Source organism: Falco rusticolus, chromosome 5 (assembly GCF_015220075.1).
Source record: "Falco rusticolus isolate bFalRus1 chromosome 5, bFalRus1.pri, whole genome shotgun sequence".
Taxonomy (NCBI): Eukaryota; Metazoa; Chordata; class Aves; order Falconiformes; family Falconidae; genus Falco; species Falco rusticolus.
In genome coordinates, this window is record NC_051191.1 from 40760633 (window position 1) to 40778483 (window position 17851).

The window sequence follows — 17851 nt, forward strand, 5'->3', positions numbered from 1 at the left end:
ATGTCCAGAAAAAACCGGCAGTTCCCACTCATTGGTTTCCTGCAGCTACTGGCAGTAACTCTGAGCAATGAAGCTGGGTGTGGTGGATGAAGGTGCCATAAGGCAACATCTCAACAGTGATCCTCCAGTACTCGGCCAAACACAAAAGTCTCACCTTCTGTAAACATCCAGCCTTTGAGGAAGTCTTAAGTTTTTCCAAGTAAACTTTTTCTTTGCATGTCAACATTTGAATGTAATATGAGTTAGCTGAATGTTAATGCATGCCATTCAAAGGAGACTGTTTCCATTTGTTTCTTCTTTGCTATCGTATGGTTTCAGATAAAAGTTAAACTACAAGTGACATCTATCACTTAAATCTATCATCCAAACATCAGCACATATCAGACTCAGTCAAAATTTATCTGTAACACTATCAAAACCATTTAGCATATTATGAAAGGAACAAAAAGAATTTTCAGTCACTGAGAGTGTCTGTCATACCCTTCTGCATCGTTCTGAAAACATGGAAAAGTTAAGATGAGGAAATCTTCAACACACAAAAGCAACTTCTAAAAACTACAAAATTGCCAATATTCTGGGTTTATCTTGCAGTGTTTCATGGAATAAGGTCGATGGTGAAGAAAAATGGAGATATTTTTAATTCTTAAATTTAATTTGCTGACAAGGAAAATTAATGGAAACAGGTTGTTCCACTAATGGAAATTACGCCGTGACTTACCTGTAACTTGCATTGTTACAGGTTGTTGCATAAGCCCAGCACTTAACTGGAAGCCAATCCTAATTTTCTGCTTTTCCATTAATCTGCAAAGTTCTTTCTCCTAAATTGATAGTCTCAGATGCAAATGATGCATTCTCCAAAGAATTTGGTTGTAGCACACAATTTTACATTTTCAAATATTCCCGACTAGTTTTGCTGCTGTCTTGGAGAGAAATCATGCAGGAGATGAGGTATTCCCATGTAAAAAGCAACCATCGCTGGGATTTCTGTTTGAAGCATTGGTGGCCACAGAGAAAAACATGCTCTGTTCAGCCCATTGCTCAGTTGTTTTCTCAATCAGAAGAGGAAGCAAGGCGAGGTCGGCCGCATAGGAAGGCTTTTGTTTTACCAACACGCCTGGCTTCGGCCAAAGGCAAATCTTGAAATACAACGCGAATGAGCACGAACGACTACGGATAATACTTCAGTGCATTGTTCCTCCTGTGGCACCTGCTTCCTCGTTTCCTCTGCTTTTGCATTTCTCTGCAGCAGAATGTTCCCAGGGTTTTGCTCTCTGAGGGAGGTGACAATTGTTTTTATGATCTACTTCATTTGTAACGTGTTTTCCACCTGACCCTCAGCTGCAACCGCTGGGGTGTCTTCCCAGCTGCCCAAGTCCCTAGTAGCCATTACGGCTGATCTCCAAGCCACCTTGCAACTCACTCTGAGAGTCACCAAGCTCCCTGCCCACGGGGACACGGGCACCTCCGGCCCGCGGGGACACGAGCAGCTCCCGCCCGCCGCCCCCGTGGCGCCCCCCTGTGGCCGTGCGGGGCGCAGCGCGTCATCCCCGACTGCGGGCGCCCGGGGCGGGACGGGGCGCGGCGGGACGGTGCCGGTCACCTCCCGCTTCCGAGCTGGGGTAGCGCAGCGCCGCCTCTGCGGAGGTGCAGAGGGATCGCACCCCAACACCGGTTTTCTCCTTGAGGAGTGCAGGCGTGCCCGGTTTCAGCGTTTCAGAGACAGGCATCCCTGGCTGGCGCCGCGGACACACAACTCCAGCACGCTGCTGTACTCCGGGCTGGGGCTACACCTGGTGTAAATGCTGTAATTATCAATTGGTACTACGTCTTCCATGATTGTGGATAGATGCAGGCAGGGTGGGCATCGCTCTCTGGTTCTGTTTGCCTAGAAGAGCCTTCCTTTGCTCTCTTTGGAGGTGGGTTTCGTGCAATTTCTTCAAAATTTGCACACGAATGCTGCTATTGCATTATGTGTTTGTAGTATCTTACCGCTTAAGGAATTGCTGCTAGTAACTTCTTCAGGGCTGGCACTGTATAACCCCTCACGTTTCTACCATACGTGGCACAGCAGGGACCAGATGTGAGCTGTGAACATGCACAGCTTCTAGCTGGGGAAGTACATCAGCTGCCTACTAGATAGTAGGTATCTGAGGATACTGGCAGTTAACGAGATGTAACTGAAAAGGTTGTTCTTCTGTTCTCAACAATTATTTCTTTGAAATGTTTTCCTGCTGAATTTCTCAAGCCCAAATCCAGTATCATTATTCAATAATCATCAGCATTTTACTCTCCATTCTTGGCAGTCTGAGCTCCAGCTACTGTCAACAACCACCATGACCAGGGGAGGCCAGAAAAGAGCATTCAGCGATGAAATGGTCAGGAATATTACAGGTAAATCCACGTGGATTATAAATGCCTGTTCAAACGGCTCATTTAAGATCTGAATGCAAAGATGTTTTATTCCATAAACAGCCATCAGCACCACCCCGCTGCTGGGAAAATGTGATTGCTATAAAATACTTGACAGCATTCAGGTTTTTATTTGCTATGAAGTTTGACATTGCTACTGTAAAACCCAAGCCTTGTGTCAGCATGTGTTCTGGGAAAGAGACTCACCACTACGTCAGCCAGGCTCAGCCCTCAGCCCAAAGTGTATTTGGAGCAGAAGTCTGACTTACCTTTCACATAGAAACTTTGTCTTCAGGAGTTTCCACTGAAATCAGTGAAGCCATTACAGGTATAAAAGAGCATTTGAAATGAACAGAAGTGCTAGGAACTAGATCTTGTGGTGCACATGGGAAGGCCCATAGTGTCCTGGTTTCAGCTGGGGTAGAGTTGATTTTCTTAGTACCTGGTGCAGAGCTGTGTTCTGGATTTGTGTGAGAACAATGTTGACAGCACACTGACGTTTTGGCTGTTGCTGGGTAACATTTATCCTAAGTCAAGGACTTTTCAGTTTCTCAGGCCTTGCCAGCCAGAGGGCTGGGGGGGCACAGGGAAACTGGGAGGGGACACAGCCAGGGCAGCTGACCCAAACTGGCCAGAAGGATAGTCCATACCATAGAACATCATACCGAGTATATAAGCTGGGGGAAGAGGAAGGAAGAAGGGATGTCTGACATGCGTTTGTCTTCCCAAGTAACCATTACGCATGATGGAGCCATGATCCCTGGGGATGGCTGAACACCTGCCTGCCCATGGGAAGCAGTGAATAAATTTCTTCTTTTGCTCTGCTTGCATGTGCGGCTTTTGCTTTACCTGTTAAACTGTCTTTACCTCAGCCCACGAGTTTTCTCACTTTTACTCTTCTGATTCTCTCCCCCATCCCACTGTGGGGGAGTGAGTGAGAGAGGCTGCGTGGGGCTTAGTTGCTGGCCGGGGTTAAACCACGACACATAGAAATTAGTAAGAAGTATGATGTGAACATAAAAGTCTGCCATGGGCCCTGCAGTCGTACAAACTGATAGATAGCAATACCACTCTTTAGTGTGAAGCAAGATTCTGCAGGCATGTATTTATGTAAAAATAGAGGAAACCTTTTTTTTTCCCCATAAAAATAGACTTTATTCATAGTGTACAGATGTATTTGTACCGATGTTTAACAAACTGAATTTCACTTTCAACTATGTATATACCTACACTGTGTGAATTAGCCATAACATTGTCTGTCACAGTGTTAATGTGCAAGGACATTTATTTATCTACTGCTAGAGTGCTCCTTTTTATCTGGTGCATTAACCCACATACACACATGGTGCTTTATTTAATATTTCAGCTGCATAGGTCAACAGTGTCAAGTAGCTGCCAAAGAATTTCAAAACCACTTTCTTATTAAAATGACTGCAAATGTGATAATTTATAAATCCTATTTTTTCATCTTTATAAACAACATGCTGAAGACTACTTGTCAAGAGATTACAACTCAACAACTATTTTCTGGCATAATCCTACATTTAAGAATTTTTAAGTAGCTTTGTACTTTATTGGAGTCTCTCCTGAAACAGTGAATAAAATCAGAGTCACTCATCATGTTTGCTTCATTGCTAATTGATAAACCAGTGGCTTCAGATGATGCCATTCCATTTAATGAATTGCTGATGATTCCCATTGACTGCATCTGTATTGAAAACAAGGAAAGAAGTACAACTTGTAATTACACATACAACAGATATTTGAAATACTAGTGCAGAAGTCAACCGAGGCATCACTATGTGGGGCTGTTCGACTCCAGACCTTTCACATACTTATTGAAGCTACATATAAAGCTCCTTACAGAGAATAACATTGTCTTTTTACCTTAACAGTATCTATACAACCTTTAGATTACCCAGAAATGATCTGATACACTAGTAATGCAAGAATACCAGGCTATAACTTCATCTGAGTTTAAGTAGAGGAACCCTGTTCGGTAATAATTATTATCTTTCAAAGTAATAAAGCAAATCAGTCTTGAGATTTTTTTGGCCATTTATTTTAATGATTTTTGTGAAGGGAAGCATCTAATGCGAGCATTCTGTTTCACCTGGTGAACGCTGCAGACCATTATCACCTCTCAGAGGAGGAGCTTCACAATAGAACCAAGCTTAGAATTAGTGTCTTATGGAAAAACACAGCTGCAAAGTATTGGAATGTATTTGCATTGTTTGCTTCAGTTTTTTAACTGTATTTCTACGTTGTGGTACATTTATAGTACAGAGAGGTCAAAACTTCAAAGCTTTCCTTCTCAGTAATCCCTTCAGAAGTGTTTTAGAAAAATAAAATCAGATAAATATACCAGAAGCGTGTAGCTAATTTAGAGCTGGACGGCTTGCTTCAGTTACAGAATGAAGCAAGCCAAGGTCAAGCTTTAAGGCTGAATACATCTGAACTTGCAAGTCCATTTTAACCCAGAACCATGGCTGCACTTGGAAGATGGACTTTTCATCTGTAACTCTGGTCACCCTAAGCAGGGCTGCATTTTAGAGCGGGGTACAGTTCCACTTATTCTAGTGATGAGCTGCTTACCATTTAAAAACTTGTATTCCCCACCCGTGTTCATAAAGCTGAAAGGTGATCTACTACTGTAAGATACTAGTTTATTATTCACTTCTTAGTGAAACAGACACCTGGCAGTGTAGCCATTTCAGAGAATGGACATACAGCCCCCATTTGTGCACTCATATCTACAGTTATTTATAGTTTTGGTGAAACAAGTAATACAAAGATCAGGACTTCTAGCTAGTAATGAGAAGACAGAAAAGGAAACAACAAAAAATTGCATCCAATAATTTATGTGTGATCTGCCAGAATCTGGAATGGTGTTTTTAGTTTGTTTTATGACTGGCATCTGACTTCATCAATGCCACTGTTGTCTTGAAGAATTTATCCCAGCATACAATTCTGCAATGATACTTGAATTACTTATAATGGAAATCCAAATAAAACTGAAAACAGTAATTAAGTAACACATCTTTACTACCCTAGAAAAGTCAAGTCATTACTGGGTCACATATAAAGCTGTAAATGGCCCTAGTCTTTGTACTTCTTTCTTTCATATAAATAAAATACTGCTCTACACATACGGACATATCTAATGGCATCTGTGTTTATCTGCCAATTCATAAACTAAGTCACATCCTCTGACTGAAAAATACCTGTATCTGTAACGAAGCCCAGTGCTGCTGGATCAGAGCCTCTGTTGGCACTAAGGCTATAGCTCAAGTGAGAGCAGACGTTGCCCTCCCCCCCCTCCCCCACCCGAAGTCGCTCACACCATGTGACTAGTATGAATAAAAGCTACGTTGAAAATCTTGCCTTTTCTGTTACTTTCTCAACTCCAGTCTTCAGTTCATGTACCATATTGCTGATTTGCTTAGCTTTGCTAAGGCTGTCATCAGGTAGCTCTTGATGGTGCTCAATATGCTGGTTGAAGTGGGAAAGAGGTTCTTTCCAGGCTTGGAGAAGTTTCAGTATCAAGTGAGTCAGTTCTTCTCTCTTATAAATTAAAACAGTAAAGAATTTCTCTGTTAGTTTGCAGCAGGTCATATGAAACTGTTAGACAGTCTCACTGTGAAATCTCAGTGGGATTGCGATTTACATCTGCAATTCAGTAGTTTTCAGGTATTCAGAATTTAAGGGCCACTCTACCCCTGGTTATTTGCTTATATATAAGCAACACCCAAAAGTTGCATTTCTCTTGTTTTCGGCTTTCTTGGACCCAAGCTCTGTAATACCTAAAACTGTGAATACAGCATTAGCAAAACGGTGGTGCTCCTGTCAAATGTACTTGGTACTGAAAAAGCTTTCAGGAATTCCTAGATAATTCAAGAGCCCAATAAGCCTCATATAGACATCTCTGTGGGCTGGTATGGAAGTGCAGGTGTTTCCTCATACCTGCGGTGGTTATAGCTCTGTTGGTTAGAGGTTTGCTGCAGATACACTTCCCAGAAAGTGCATGGTGGTCAGGGCGGTTGCCTCTCTAAGAGAAGCTCAATGGCCGTAAGACTTCTCTTGCAACAGAAGTTCAGAAATCAGGTTGATCGGTTAAAGCTTCCTAAAGCAGGCAGGGCCTCCATCGCCCTTCCAGGGGAGCTTCTAAACACCTCGGGGGAAGCTCCTCATGCCATCACAACCAAAGAGCAAAACGCTGACATACATCTCCCTCTGTCTCCTCCCAGAGGCAAAAGTTTCTCCCACTCCTGTATCCTCGACTTTACAATTTGCTTTTTTCTCTGCCTGAAGAAAGTCTTCCTGCTCATCTCTAAACTAGTAGTGATTTTTTTTTTCTCTTTGGCATTACATTTGTCTAAAACAATTTGCAGTGCTTTTCCCCTTACCTAACTACCGATTCAGAGATAATGACTGTTATTTCTTTCTCCCGATTGCTTTTTGTACTTTGCAGGGACACCGATTCATTTAACTTACCTGTCACGTGCACAGGTTTCTAAGTGTCTGTGCTGCAGACATTGCCACAAGACCAAAGGGATGTCCGTCTGCCAGTCATTTGGACAAAGTACTACTGCAATACCCTTATTATAACTAATAAATACGACCTGAGCAGATGTAACCACATGCAGCTTGTAAAGCACGACAAACGACTGATTTGCGTGCAGCACCTCTGCGATGCGCACCCGCTTGGGGTCAGAACAGACCGGCTGCTTCGGCCTGAAGCACCGGAGGCGTCAAAACCTCCCTGCCTGCCTCCAGCCCGAGGGGCGGGGGGCCCACGGCAGCGTGAGGGGGGAGGCGTTTAGGGGCTCTGACGGGCCGGCGGGTATTTTCCTCTTTCTTCAGCGGGGAGAAAGGAGGCGGTGCGACCCGCGGAGCCACCTCCCAGCGCCGCCGTGCCCCTCGCCCGCCGCCGTCCCGCCTTACCGGGATTTTTTGGGCGTATTCCTTGCCGTTGGGGGTGAGCATCCCCGACGTGTGGCACTTCCGAGCGGGCTTCCCCAGCTCGTTGTCACGGGGAGGAAAGTGTTTTTCCTATGGGGGAAGAAAACCTAAAGAAACAACCGGAGTACCCCGCGCCCCGCCGGCAGCGGCCGCTGGCAGGGCGGCGGGAGCCCGGTCCGCGTCGGCGGGGCCGGCCCGGCACTCACCAGCTCGGCGTAGAGCGCCGTGGAGAGGCTGTGGATCCGGCCCGAGTGCCGGATCACCCGGTCGAAGAGATCGGCCACGGTCAGCAGGCGGCTGCCGGCGTCCCGCGGGGCGCAAACCAGCAGCCAGAGCAGCGCCAGCGCCGCGGCGGCACCTGCGCAGAGCGCGGCGGCGTCGGGGGGCGCGGGGGGCGGCCGGGCCCGCTCCGCTCCCCCTCCCGGCCCGGCCCGCTCCCCCCTCCCGGCCCGGCCCGCTCCCCCCTCCCGGCCCGGCCCGCTCCCCCCGCTCGCCGCCCTCACCTGCTCGCCCCGCCGCGCGGGCGGGGGCCATGGTGCCGCGGAGCCCGCTGCCCGGTGCGGATCGGCTGCCCTTGCCCCCGCGTCCGCTATATATGCCGGGTGGGGACGTGCGTGGCGTGGGGGGGTTCTCCCGGTCATGACGGGCCCGTCCCTGACGTGCGCAGCCCGCGGCCACCGTGAGCAAGCCGCCCGCAGCGGGGCTCCCGGCTCGGCGGCCGGGCGGGCGCGCCCCTCGCACCGCCGGGGCCAGCCCCCAGCCCCGGGCGACCCCCAGGACCCAGCAGAAATGGGGCTCCCGGCCTCTGGGGGGGGGGGATGCTGCTGGCTTCCGACCCCCGCGCCCCGCCGAGGTCGGGGGGGCGGCTCCTGCGGCCCCACAGCAGTGGCTTGCCAGGTCCAGCGCCAGCATGCCCGCTGCCGTGGGAGGGGGTGAGGTGTGAGAACAGACCAGGCGAAAAAAACCCGCTCTTGTCAGGGGTAACGGGGGGTTTACACAAGCACAGCGATGGGCAGCATGAGGGGTAGGGGCAGAGCCTGGCCTGATGAGGTTCATCTCCCAACCATTTCTTCTCATCCCATGGTTAGGATCAGATCTGTTTTCCCTGCTCTCTTGCAAGTGGTCAGAGCAAGAGCACCAAAGGTGTGAAAACTGGTGACTGCACGCTTGGTGGTGCACGTGTGCCTGAAGTGGTTGGTGATGTCCCCCGTACGGCTAAAAGGTGAGGGGAATAACAGCAAAGCACTCAGACTGGGATCCCCAAAGGGGCACAAGTCCTGTGGATTTGGTTGCTGTCCCCAGCTGCTGGGTGTGAGATCCTGAGGAACCCTGAAAGGCATACACGGAAAGGTGAGATGTTTGTCATGAGGCTGGTGACTGCTGACATGTCAAACCAGGAGCTGCTTCAAGCTGACCAGCAAGGAAACCTGAGCACAGGGTCTTACTGCTCTGTTTTCTGGTTTTCGGCACCCTACCACTTTAAAATCCAACGGGAACAGCTCAGGGTCTGGTAGAGTGGAATCAGGCACCTTCTCTGCCTGTGGGTGTTCAAGCTGAGGCTGGCCAGGGGACTGCCGTAACTGGTGGCTCCTACGACATGGAGAGTGAGACAGCTCTGCCCATCTTGTTGAAGTTTTTCACTGCCAAGGAAGCAGTCCACTTAGTAATGAGGATACAGCTGACATGAAATTGTAATTTTTCCTCTGTGACTACCCCAGCCACTATGCTAGAGTCATGCATCTGTTTTGTAACCCCTGAATCCCAATTGCCTGTATGGAAAATGGAAGGACCGTACCTCCAGCAGAACAATGAATATCTCTCTCCCCCACCATTTAGGGACAGCTGGGTGACTAGGACCCCTTCGGGAGGTGGAAGACATGAGTTTGACTAGCTCTCGGCCAAGGAGGGAATGCCCTCAGTCACCTATACTCTGTGTGGATGCTAACTAATTGTTAGAAAACAAGCAGAAGCAGCTACTTTTCTAGCCAAATCTTAAAAGTAATTGCCACCTGCCACTGCATTCTGCATGAAGTGGCCTTTCCAAAGGATTCACATTTTGAAAATAAGAGCTCCTCCAAGGAGTTAGGTGTCAGTTTCTGGGCTCTGAGTAGGTGTCTGCATGGATATCCACTGAACTCCAAAGCCTGTCAAAGCTGACACATTTTAGGATGCGCACAGATTCAAGGCATAGAGAGGTGAAGACCTTTAGTGCCAAGAATGTCAGCAGAAGTCACTGCTAAGTGAGTCCCTCATTTGCATGCTTGTGCTGTCTGCCTAGGTTTTGTTTTCTTTTTTTGCATCTGTTTAAGAATTTGGCTCTTTGTTAACAAGACAGATTTTTAAGTAGGAAAAAAGAGATTTTTATTTCCTTTTGCCCAAAGGAAGGTTGAAAAGATAGCACATGAGAAAGAGTATTCAGATGTCTTTCTCACACAATCTACATTGCCTTCATTCATTCAGAAATCTCAAAGGGAGGTTATTTCTCTCTGAGAGCTACCCAGAAATCACATGTCCTTCCAGGGAATTTGTCTGGCTATGATGTGCACTGAGCTAGCTAGATTTGATTTAAGTGACTGCAATCTCCAAAAAGAATTTATTTTTTTCTTGACAGAGTTGGATCAATATAAGCAAATACTAGAAATCTTTCTACTGGACTAGTCTACATGCTGCTTAGCCTCTACCAGCAATGCATCAAACTGATGCATCTCTGAACTCAACAGACCAAGCTCACTTCTCTAAAATTCCCCAAAGTCACTTCTAAACGTCAATAGTGCAATGGGTCCATAAGATACTTTTTATCCCTCATGTTTTTTGAACTCCTAAAATTAGTATTAAAGGCAGTTCATTGAGTTGTGCTTAATGATCTACACTATTCAGCAGAGGTTGTTCTCATCTCTTACCTCTGCTTTATCTATAATAAGTAAAACAACGCTGTTAATTTCAGTGGTTAGAGGTACTGAGACAGTTCTTAATGGGGATCATACAGGAAGCCTTGGCAATAGTTCTGAGCTCTTTCATAGCTGGTAAAATACTTCTGGCTTGTGGTACAACTGAAGGATTGGAATATTAGTATCATTCCTGATACCTATCAGAAAATGAGCAATCGTGCACATGACAGGATCTGAAAAACACTGGTAGTGTGTATATAGGAAGCATGTGGATCAATGACTTATTTTTACTGGCTAATAGCCATTTTCTTTTGGTTTTCATGTGTCTTGGAGAAAACCTGACATCAAATCTTACCCTAGAAAAGGTTACTTAAAATGTTAAGCAAATTTTTGAGTTTCAAAGGAGCTGTGAACTTGCGCTCTGGAAAATGTAAATGACTTGCACAGCAGAAATTGCAGTACAGCTTGGAGAAAAGAATACACGGTAAATTATTAAGTTTCTTTTTTAAGGTTCTAGTTTCTAAAAGGAATGATGTTTTCTTAACAAAAGATATATAAATGTTTAAGAATTATTTTTCCCGGCTCTTCACTGATATTTTAAATTTGTAGATGACACCAGACTGGAAGAAATCACTTGCATTTTAGAATTCAACAAGATCTTGAAAATCAGAGCCTAAAGAAAGCAGGGTGCAGTTCAGTGAAGAAAAATGCGAAGCACTAAGCTTAGACAAGAGCTTAGACTGCCCAAGTACGGAACGAGACAGCAGTCAAACAGAAGGGGATCATGGCTTGTACTAAATAACAAGCTAAACCTAAGTCAGTAGTATCTTACTGTTGCTTTGCGTTGTTTATTCATTTGTTTTGCAATCTGGGGAATGTTCTTTGAAATGCTGTCTGTGAGAGATGCAAAAGAGTTCTTCTGCCATACCTTGCATTTGTAAGGCCTCTGCCAGAATACTGTGTTCACTGTTGGATATCCCGTTTCAAGAGAGATACGAGCCAGGTGGAAAGAGCCTAGATGAGAAAAGCAAGTATGATCACAGGTTAAAGACCCCCATGGCCCACAAGGAAAGACTGAAGGAAGCGGGTTTGTTTCCTCTCTAACAGGGAAAGATGGGGCAAGGATACAGTTTTCAGATGTGCAGAAGGTAGCTGCAAAGATGAAGGGAAGCAATTACCGACCACGTTTATTATGGATACAAGATATAATGGGATCAAACTGCAATAAGGGCGATTTAAATGAGAGATTAGAAAGAAGTTCTTTATGGCTAGGAGAATTAAGGACTGGAACAGTTTGCTCAAGGACACCATGAAAGCTCCATCAGTATCTACTCCATCATTATCTAACTTTTCTTACAAACTTTCAAGCAGTTTTCAGACAGTCAGCAGTGGTGTTCATCCTGCTGTGGGTGGATGGGTGAGTGGGCAAAATCAGACCTCTCCCCCTTCCAGCTTGCTAAAGCTTTATAGTGCAAGACCAACTGGAGTTCATTATGTGTTCAAAATCACTCCTAAGTTTGCACCTAAATGAAGGTGTAAAAGCTGAAATGGTTTGTTTCAACAAATATTATCCACTATTGATTTGCCTTTTTCATATAACATAGAAACAGGCACATTTTACAGCTCAAGAAGGGACAAGTCACACACTTTCTCTGCAAGCTGATAACATGGGTTCTCGAATAAAACAATATGGAAATGATGTAACCTGGATCTTAGAAGTGAAGTGAAAAAAGAGCTGTCTACTCACTAAAGGAGTCAGCCTTTTTCTGAAGGCTGCATCTCAGATCTATGTTTTTTCTTAAATCTGTAAACAAAAAGGCATACTTCTGCTTTTACCGCTTCATGTAGAAGTGTTTGGCTTTTCTCACTACTAACTTCTCTGCTTTTCTCTTTCTCCTCTTATGAAAAGATGTCCAAATCATTATCTCCCACCCTGCGTTCATACTAAATCACTAAACTTCCTGGTTTTGTTTTGATTTGGATTGGTTTGGATTGTTGCAGTCTAGAAAATCCAAAGACTTAGACCATACAACATAAGTAAGAACAGGTAGTATTTTTCATTGGATCAATTGGTATAGCTGGAAAAAATGAAAAGAAGCTTTTGGGCAAACATGAACTTTTCCAGAGTGGATCTGGAAACTTGTCTGTTTGCCCAACTATCCATTTTTTAAAAATTAATTGTTTGCAGATCTTGTGTTGCTCTTGGTTGCATATTTCTTTCCTTTGTATCTTTCTTCTCCTCCTTCCTCTCGCTCTTCACAGTATAAACATCCTTTAGTCCCCTCATCTTAAAACAACAGTCCTTGACTCCATTTGTCTCTCTGGGCAAAATCCTTCCTCATTCTCCATCTCTTTTAATAACTGTACACTCACTGAATTTTTGTGCATTTATCAGATTTATCTCCCTTTTATGCTCTTTTCAGTCATGTTTCTCTGTTTCAATCCTCACTGAATCTGCTTTTATTTAAACCTATAAGGACTTTTCATAATCAAAGCTCTCCATTGTCATCTCCTGTAAAGCCTCCTGCTTTCCTTGTCCTCTCTTGGCTTTACAGCTATACCCTTTACTGTGTCTTCTGCTGCTTCTTTAATTTCTTACACAGAGAGCTCTCCCCGTGTCTTCTCCAGTTTTATGTGAAGGCTTTACAGGAGTCTGTCTCACATTTTACAATCTCATCAGCAAAAGCAAAAATTCAGCTACTGCTTCTTACTGCCACTTGAAGGCCTGCCCTCCTGCTCCATATTGGTCTCTTATGCCCAAATAGAAATCTCAGATTGCCTCTTCAGCATGTGCTTTTGGGTGCTTGGCTCTCAGCTCAAATGTAAAAGACCTAAAGGAAATCACAGCTCCTCTTCTGTCCCATCCCCCCCCTCCCCGCCCCCCGCTCTCCTGCCGAAAGCATTTTATTTTGATTTTCTGTGCACTTCAGAGTGCTTGAACTGGAGATGTGTATGTGTTTGGTATGTATGCTGGTGTTTGCCTTAGATCCATGGCATTCCAGAAAAGAAGTTTGGCTGAAGACATCAGAGGCTGCTGGAGCTTCTTTCTCCATTTGTCCTGTTAACTTGGCTAAGATGGTTCAACAGAATGAAGGATAGTGCCGCCAGCTCTCCTTCCACAGCCCTGCCTTGTTCTCTTCTGCATCCTCCAGCTTATGCCCTTACTCTGACCCAAAGAATAACATCCATAAGAGATCCGATCCTCTTTTCAGCACTCTGGAAAACAAGATATAGAAATAAGAATATTTCCTGAGGAGTGCTAGGTCTTTATGGGACAAATTTCTAAAGGGAAGGATCTTGTCATCCTTCATTTTCAAAATACTGAAGCGAAATGGATGTTCAGAGCACGCAACACAATTCTTTTCCAGTCATTCAAGACAGAATTTCTCTCCTCCAGTTTTAGGCATCTGGAATTCAGAAATGGGCACCTTCTGAGGTTCATTTGAAGATAGGTACCCATCACTGATCTCTGTTGGTGCCTGGTTTTGCTTGTTGATTGTCAAATCAGGCAAAAATAGGGTGATGAGCACAGACGAAGTTAAGGCAGAGGAATCTAATTTTTTATTTGCAAATGTAGTCCAGGAGCTGGTGAAGCATGTGTTTGACACATCGAGTGGAGCAGCGGTGCTGCTTCTCGTGCTACTCCTCTTCTGGACAGCCTGTTACAGATGTTGCATGTTTGCCTCCTCTGGGACTACAACGATTGTCCTTAGCAGCCAGGAAAATACCTTCCTCACTGTTTGTGACAGTGATGGTAGCACACAGGCAAAGAGAGGCATGTTTTTGAAACATCTACTCTATTCCAGCCCTCCGGAGATTAATTCCATAGCTGATCTGCTGACTAACCATCAGAATGAACTGCTCTGCTATTTCAGGGAAGACCTGTATGTACATGAAGATTAAGTAAAACTGAAGATAAAAAAACAGTTACAAATTCAGGTACTTTAGGTTTTGGAGCCCTTCATTATGCATCCTGCTAAAAAGATAGAATAAATGGTGTAAGGTCAATGTGGAGTGTCCGATCAAAAAATTGCCATGTTAAAGAGATATTACTGTAAATCAATGATTTCCACCACACTAAGCATCACACAAGTCAAGTGGGAAAAATCAATGTTTCTGTTGTATTTATGAAGTGACGTTTCTTTTGGATATTGTTTCAATTTATTTTTCAAGAGGAGAGCATTTCTATTCTCATCTCTGTTGACTTCAGTGGGACTGCTTGTATGTGTGAATTTAGTTCTACCTGATAGAAGATTTTAATGCTTAATAATGATTTGGAGGGGCTGATCCAGTTGCAGGGAAAGGTATGTTCTATGAAAACTCTGATCTTCACTGAAACTTGAAAGGATAATACGACTTATGAGATCTTGACTTTGAATTTAAAACTTTTTCTACACAAATTTTTGTTTGTGAAATGTAATTATTTCAAATTTGGATTATATATTTTATATTAGATTTTGTATATTTCAATGTTACAACACTTGAATGAGGCCTGGAGAAACAAACCACTGAATTTGAACAGGAATGACAGAATCTATAATTAAAATGTTTAATATTATTAATTAATAATATTAATATTAGACAATGTAACTTTAGGAGAAAATGAGCTTTGCACTCTAGGATGTACAATTCCATTGAAGAATGCACTTACTTTTAAATGTAAAGTAATTCTCAAATATAAAAATAAAATGCTATAAAAATGGATTAAAAAAAGAGAAAGGTATGATTGAATCCTACTATTTGAATATTTATAAATCATCTTATTGCCTAAAAAAGACAGAGAAAGATGAAGTGTCACTTTTACCAGCTATAGATTTTGTGAAATGTTTCAGTGGAACTCCATTTTCCTCTAAACTGCTATAAAAGAAGTCAGTCTTCTCAAAAGAAGCTGCACTCTTACAATAAAGGTGAGTCACCATCCTTTCTACTCCTTAGTGTCTATATAGGATAGTCTGTATAGTACCTCTGATATGCTGTAATAATACTAAATATTTCAAGCTTAGCCATGTTTCTCCTGATGTGAAAAGTATCACTACTGTGCCAGCAAGATCAGTAGTAGCACAGTAAAGTGATGCGTTAAATATTAAAGGAGCTGGACTTGCATTTGGAGCAACCTTTTTTGTAGAAAAAAATTTACATTCAATGTTTGCAAGTGCATTTAACTCATGATCAGAAATTATTTGGAGATAAATTTCAGGCAAAGTCATTACCCCGGTTCTGAGAATTTTGAGGAAATGGAGATATCTCCCTCTCACACTGGAGGCAATCTCAAGGCGTTGCCCTAGTGCCCGCTGAAATCTCTAATTGGCTTTGCCTGACTTTAATGAGCACTGGGTTAGACCATCATGCTGGTATAGCTCCGCTGATTTTGATGAATTTACTTTTGGTTCACACTGGTGCCACAGAGGTGGGGTTCAGGTCCTGAGCCTGTATTATTAATAAGCACGCACAGTTGAAAATGAACCGTAACCCCTGGGGTTAGTTTTGTAATACCCATCTGGAAAAAATACATGGTATATCTTCTATTTAGGAAATCAAATTATTTAGAGCATCTAGCGAAGTAGGGAGAAGGCATTAGCATTACCCTATGCACATTTTTTTTTCAGGACTGTCCACAGGTTTGAAGTGATGCTTAATTTAAATTGTGAATTCCCATCTGCCACCATATTGAAATCGTCATTGTAGAAGAGAAGCATGTCAGAGGTACCAAAGGTCAAAGATTTTTATGAGTGTAGTATGGACATAAGTTAACTGCAGTTCATTTAACATCTGGCTAGTGTCAGATGTTGCCAAGCTGTCTTCCCCACTGGCATAATAATATTTTACAGCATAGAGTAGTTGGCAAGACCTCAAGCTTTTTTTTTTAGAGCAGGATTCATGGGCAAAATGACATAAATATATGAATCCTCCATTTTGTCAAATACTTTATAATTTCCGCTATGTTCTTTTAATATTCTCAAATATTGTAAAGAAATTTGTTACAAAATGCTCCTCACTGCAGCTGAAAATACTAAGTATGTTATGGAATCTTCCTTCACACTCCTTGTGCATACAGGCATAATAGCCTTTAATGACATGACTGAATGGTGTTTTTTTCACATGGTTTCTCCTTGGTTTAGTGTACTGTATTCAGTTGAATAAACAGCTACTGAGTTTTGTTTTTCTGCTGTTCACTGTGTGCTCCCATGCCTTATTTACTGCACACTGTTCAAACCCATTCTGAATACATAATCATCTTCCTTCTGAATTCCCTCTATTGCTCTTGAATATCTGTCTGTTCAGACGCATTAATTAATTTATTATCCCAGAATATTCCTGAGGTGAGGGGATGCTGTCATACCTATGCTAAAGATAAATGAAGAGGCACAGCGAACTTACAGATAAGTGGAGGGGCACAGGAAATGACATACTCATTTGAATAGTCAATTTGCAGTGCAAAGGGTATGAATAGTACTTGAGGAAAAGCCTCACACCAGATTATGAAAAACTTCTTACATAAGTACTACCTTACTGAATTCAGACATAAAAATCTTCTGTTTAGGTCCCAGCTCTTCAGTTCTGAAGATACTTTTCCCCCTGCTCTGCCATAGGGGAAAAAAATAGGTAGTTTCACCCAGCTCTGCTTGGAACCCTGAGGTCTGTTTTCAGACTTTTTTCTTTTAAGGTAAGAAATACATAGCAGTAATAAGTTGTCATTCATTTGTGGGGAAAGGGTAAAGATGTTTGATGACACTAAGGTGACACCAAGTGAGGCCTGGGAACATTGGTTCCATCTCAATTTGTAAAGGGGCTGTGCTGTAGCTGGATACAGCTGATACCCATTTCAGTCTTGTCTCTGGTATTGAGGCACTGATACATGCTAAGTATTCTCATCGCCAAATGTGCTTAGCATCTGGATATTTTCCCCAGTTCTCCCCTGCCTTCTTGTTGTGAGATACCTGTTCAACCTGTTGCATCCCTTCTTCCTACCTCCTGTAGCAGTCTTTCTCCTCAAATTCAGCTTCTAATTATCCTGTCTGCCTCATAACCTGTCTTCATTAATCCCTAATCGTCATCCCTTTCCTTGCCCCAAACTGTTTGCCCCATTCTATTTGCCTTCTTACTAGTGAGGCCTGAAGCTTGATAGGACATACCTGAAGCTTGGCAGGACAAGTTCAGGTCCTGCTTTCCTCCACCTGTGCTTCCCAAACTGCTCTACATGGGACCGGTCCATGTCCTCTCTCTATTTGAATCGGGCAAATTCCTCTTCCAGGGTTTCAGAGCACAGCATGGAAGCAGAGACAGTGCAGGTGAGATGTTGCACACTCTGAATTCAAGGGTAATGGCCAAGATCTTCAGTCCTGTAGTAGCTTAGAGCTGCGTCATCTCTGTGATGGAGGATGCTGAGCGAAGGTAGGATTGCTTGGAAAGTTTGCAGCTAATACTAAGGAGGTTATATTGTATGTGTAGGGAGTGTTTTCCTTTTCCAAAGGGTTACAATTTGACCATATGAGGATGGAGTTGTACAAAAATAAAAAATACCTATCCCAGATATGAAAATGACTTCTGATTCCATGTGTCCAATCTCTACTCTGGAAAAGGTGGGTGAAAGG

At 43.6% G+C, this 17851-nt stretch overlaps 1 protein-coding gene across 1 annotated transcript; it reads right to left on the reverse strand.

The window, feature by feature from the left end:
* Positions 1-3590: 3590 nt before the first annotated feature.
* On the reverse strand, positions 3591-7998 carry LOC119149135 (prolactin-like). Its single transcript, XM_037390092.1, has 5 exons — positions 7875-7998; positions 7578-7729; positions 7354-7461; positions 5794-5973; positions 3591-4117 (listed from the first exon to the last, which is right to left on the reverse strand). Exons 1-5 carry the CDS (start codon positions 7903-7905, stop codon positions 3923-3925), a joined length of 666 nt encoding a protein of 221 aa, XP_037245989.1. The 5' UTR covers positions 7906-7998; the 3' UTR covers positions 3591-3922.
* Between the last annotated feature and the right edge of the window lie 9853 nt (positions 7999-17851).

Coding starts and splice junctions, on each gene's coding strand:
- LOC119149135 (XM_037390092.1), bottom strand. CDS start 7,905: ATGGCCCCCGCCCGCGCGGCGGGGCGAGCAG. Junction 7,462..7,577: donor CGGCGCTCTACGCCGAGCTG/GTGAGTGCCGGG, acceptor CTTCCCCCATAG/GAAAAACACTTTCCTCCCCG. Junction 5,974..7,353: donor AATACGCCCAAAAAATCCCG/GTAAGGCGGGAC, acceptor TTAATTTATAAG/AGAGAAGAACTGACTCACTT.